The sequence below is a fragment of the Numida meleagris genome, chromosome 27, assembly GCF_002078875.1.
Source record: "Numida meleagris isolate 19003 breed g44 Domestic line chromosome 27, NumMel1.0, whole genome shotgun sequence".
Taxonomy (NCBI): Eukaryota; Metazoa; Chordata; class Aves; order Galliformes; family Numididae; genus Numida; species Numida meleagris.
Window position 1 is genome coordinate 3,319,504 of NC_034435.1, and position 3,769 is coordinate 3,323,272.

At 70.4% G+C, this 3,769-nt stretch overlaps 2 protein-coding genes across 2 annotated transcripts in view; one reads left to right on the forward strand and one right to left on the reverse strand.

Annotated features, from left to right (window-relative positions):
* Nucleotides 1-522, reverse strand: part of GADD45B (growth arrest and DNA damage inducible beta) — a gene marked incomplete in the record, with an annotated part of 8,382 nt that extends 7,860 nt beyond the window's left edge. Inside the window, 2 exon segments of the mRNA XM_021378287.1 lie at nucleotides 89-190; nucleotides 306-522. Coding sequence (XP_021233962.1) covers nucleotides 89-190; nucleotides 306-343 — 140 coding nt within the window.
* Nucleotides 773-3,160, forward strand: LOC110388741 (cocaine- and amphetamine-regulated transcript protein-like). Its single transcript, XM_021378290.1, has 4 exons — nucleotides 773-1,254; nucleotides 1,752-2,442; nucleotides 2,666-2,785; nucleotides 2,862-3,160. The coding sequence occupies exons 2-4, from the start codon at nucleotides 2,329-2,331 to the stop codon at nucleotides 2,967-2,969; spliced, it is 342 nt and encodes a 113-aa protein (XP_021233965.1). The 5' UTR covers nucleotides 773-1,254; nucleotides 1,752-2,328; the 3' UTR covers nucleotides 2,970-3,160.

Here is a 3,769-nt window from a genome sequence, read left to right on the forward strand (position 1 = left end):
GCTCCTCGCATCGAACCGCCGACCCCTGTGTACCCCCACGGACTCCCCCCCCATCCCCCTGGGTCCCCAAACCGAGCCCCACACTCACGCGTTCAGGAGCTTGGCGGCCTCGTACACCCCCACGCTGAGCCGGGCGCTGCGCTGCGCCTCCGCCAGCAGCCGCTCCACCGCCGCTCCCACCGCGCGCATCCTGCGGGGCACAGCGCGCTCAGTGCGGGGCTCAGCGGTGCCGGGAGCACCGCGCGGCCCCGCATGTCCCGTCCCGTCCCCCCCCCTCCTTCGGCCCCGCAGAGCCCCGCACCCACCTGCGGCTGTCGCACGGCAGCAGTTCCTCCAGGGTCATATCGCGATATAATCCAAAGGACGGGACAGAAGCCCTACGAGCGGTAATCCGAGCGGCGGAGCGGCCGCTATCACAGCGTCTCTGTCGCGATATGGTCCGGCGGGATCAACCCCCCCCCCTTCTGTCGCGATATCTCAGCTCTGCTCCGCTTCGCGATCGCTCTGAGTCGCCCCGCGTTCCGCCGCCGCCCTTATACCCCCCCGGCGCGCACCGCCCCGGCTCCTCCCATTGGCTGCGCGCGTGGGGAGCGGCGCGGGGATTGGTGCGCGGCGCGGGGATCCCACGTGGGGTGCGCGTGGGAGCGGGGAAACCCCCGCCCCGAAACTGCCCCCCCCCGTTTCTCACCCCCCCCCTCCAACATCTCCCGGAGAGGGAACGGCGGGAGGGGAGGGGGAGCAGCGCATTGGAGCTGTGCAACGGAGGGGGTCGTGGGGGGGGTGTTTCCGTGCCGCACCGGGGGGGCCTCGCTCGGGGCACCGCGCTCCATCCCGGGGGGGCTCCGTGCCCTGGGGGGGCGCTCCCCCCCCCTTCATGCGCCGCGCAGCGCCCGCTCCGCGCGTTGAGCGCCCCCTGGCGGCCGGAACTCCGCAGCGCCGATCCTCCCGCACCGCCGGCCGCTAGGGGGCGCTAGCAGCACGCGGCGCTCTGCACAACGCTCGCTGCTCCAGGGACAGCCGATAGGAAATGGAGGCGCGGCGCCCCGCCCCTTCCGCTTCGCGGGCGGTGGGGACTGCGTTTCCCAGGGGGCACCGCGCGGGCGAAGGGGGCGGGGCTTGGAGTCACGTGTGTCGCGGTCGCGTCGGACCGCGGCCTCGGGAGCGGGGCTGTGGGTTCTGGCTTAACCCGCGTTGCGGGCACCGGAGCGGGCTGGCTGTGCCCCGGGGCTCTGCGAGGAGCCCGGTGAGCCCCCGGTGAGTGCGCAGCCCTCCCACCCCCCCACCCCCAGGTGTCAGGACGCCCCTCTTTGTCAGGCTCCCGGCTCTCAGGTCGTCCCCTCCCCGTGTCCGTTCCCACCGGGCGCTGCCCGCAGCCGAAGCCCCTCCCCCACTTCAGGAGGAGGAGGAGGTTGGACATGGGGGGGGGTTGGGGGGCTGTGGGGCGGGCTGAGCTGTGGGGCATGGGGTGGGACCCCCTACTGGGCCCCCTCCTCTGTGCCCCCCCCCCCCCCCCTTCACTTTCTGTGCTCCGGAGCTGCGGGCAGAGGGAGCCCCGCACCCCCCAGAGGGGAATGGGGGACTTGGAGGGGTCCTGCCAGCTCAGCACAGCCCCGCTGGGGGCACGCGTGGGGGGGCTGCGGGGTGTGCAGGGACGTGGGGGGGACGCCATGGGGGGTGCGGGGCTTTGCAGCGATGTGGGGGCTGTGTGGGTGGCTGCAGGAGCACCCCTCACCTCTGCTGCTTCCTTCCAGCCGGAGCCGCTGGCACCGCACGTCTGAGGGTCCCGAGCTGCGGTCCCCGGCGGTGAGGAGGAGGAGGAGGGGGAGGGGAGCGGCCTTTCCTTGCCCCGTGGGTCTGTCTCAGAGCCCTCCTGGGGCTGTCTGTCCATCTGTGCGTCTATTCCTGCGGCTCCGTTGGAATAAAAGCGGTTTGTGAGACACACTCCAGTGCTGGGGGGTCCTTACTGCCTCTCCCGCTGCCCTTGGGAGGTGCAGCTGCCACCTCCCCCCCCCCCCAGCCGTGTTTGCTCATGGAATGGGCCCCGGCGCTGCGCTCGGGCTGGACATAGTGCTGACGTCCGTTCTGTGGCTCATACACGTCCCAGGGGATGGCACCGCCAGGGATGTCTCCCCCCGGTCACCATAGCGCTCGGGCTGGGGGGAGGACACCCTGTAGACAGACTAGGGGCAGGGAGGGAGACCCCCACAGACAGGCTATGCCTCCCTGCCTGCGTCAGTGGGTGTTTGCCCACCACCCACGGGCTGTGGGGGGGGGGGGATAAAGGCAGCTGAGCCCAGCAGCGGGGGGGATGCTCGCTGCAGCGGGAGCATGGGCACTGCGTGGCTCTGCCTGCTCTGCGCAGCCAGCGCCGGCCTTGTCCCACTGGGCACTGGGGGGGAACCAGGGCTGTGGGCAGCCCCACGTCGCGAGGAGCCGGAGCTGGTAGGGGGCTGAGGGCTGGGGGTGGTCCCTGCTGCACGCGCCCTTCGTTGCGGGGGCTGGAGTGTTCCCAGGGTTTCAGGGAGGGGGGTCCCCGGTTGCTTTTCTGCGTTGGAGTCTGAGTGCTTTCTGGGGCTGGTCCCAGCACTTGCGATAGAAAGCGGATGTGCAGCGGGATGTGGGAATTGGCAGCTTTCACCTGTTTGTTCTCTCTCTGCGCACGGAGCTGCTGCCCCGCGGGGCCGATGCCAGAGGTGCCGGTGTCGAGGCGCTGCAGGAGGTGCTGGAGAAGCTGCGGAGCCGTGAGCTGCCACCGGCGGCCAAGAAGCCGGGCAGGGTCCCCCTGGTAGGGCTGTGGGTGCTGGGGGGTACCAGGAGCTGGGGGACACCCAAGCCCCAGGGTGACGGCTCCTGTCTCACAGTGCCATCTCGGAGAGCCCTGCGCCGTGCGGGTGGGGGCTCGCTTTGGGAAGCGCTGCAGCTGCCCCCCCAGCACCACCTGCAACCTCTACATCCTCCAGTGCTCCTAAGGGCTGGGGACGTCGGGGACACCAGGGATGCTGCCGTCTGCTGGGATGCTGTTGGCTCTGGCTGTGCCCTGTGCTACGGAGGGGAGGAGCATGGGCCCCAGCCCCCTCCCCACACGGCGATGCATTCCTCTCCCCTGATCTGAGTACCTACACAAACCCCTGGGGGCTGCATTAAACCACTTGGACCTATGGCTGCTGCCTGCTCTGCTCTTTGGGGGTTTCTGCAATGCCACCCTGGCTGTGACTGAGCTGTGGGGTGGAAGCAGTGGGGACGTGATAGGGCTGTGCTGCACAACCTGGCTTCCTCCTGCAGCAGAATGTATTGCTCGTGCCTTCACTGCACTGCACTGCACGGCTCAGACTGCCCAGGGGCTGCAGCGCAGTGTGTTGCACGGCCTTGCACAGTACAGTGACGTGCAGCGCAGCCCTGCATGGCATCGCACTGTGCTGCCCATGCACAACCCTGCGCAGCACTGCACCCAGTAGCCGTACCCAGCAGTGTAGCACACTGCGTTGCGCTCCCCAGCTGTACCCCACGCTACACCTCTGCTCTGCGTTGCATCCACACTGCACCCCAGCGCTGCACTGCACTGCAGCACCCAGCCCCCCGAGCACCGGGCCCCACCCGGCGACCCCACCCCGCCATCGCCCCTTTAAGGCCTCCCCTCCCGCCGCGCCGCCTCCTCCCTCTCTCCCGGCGCCTCGCCCTCCCATTGGCCGCCGGTGACATCAGTGGGCGGGGCTCGGCGGCGATGACGCAGAGGGGGCGTGGCCTGGGGGCGGTGCGGCTGCGGGGGGCG

Excerpts from the sequence above, each read along its gene's own strand:
- LOC110388741 (XM_021378290.1), top strand. The coding sequence starts at position 2,329 with ATGGGCACTGCGTGGCTCTGCCTGCTCTGCGCAGCCAGCGCCGGCCTT. Across the intron at positions 2,443-2,665 it reads GTCGCGAGGAGCCGGAGCTG|CTGCTGCCCCGCGGGGCCGA; the intron begins GTAGGGGGCTGA and ends CTGCGCACGGAG. Across the intron at positions 2,786-2,861 it reads AGCCGGGCAGGGTCCCCCTG|TGCCATCTCGGAGAGCCCTG; the intron begins GTAGGGCTGTGG and ends CCTGTCTCACAG.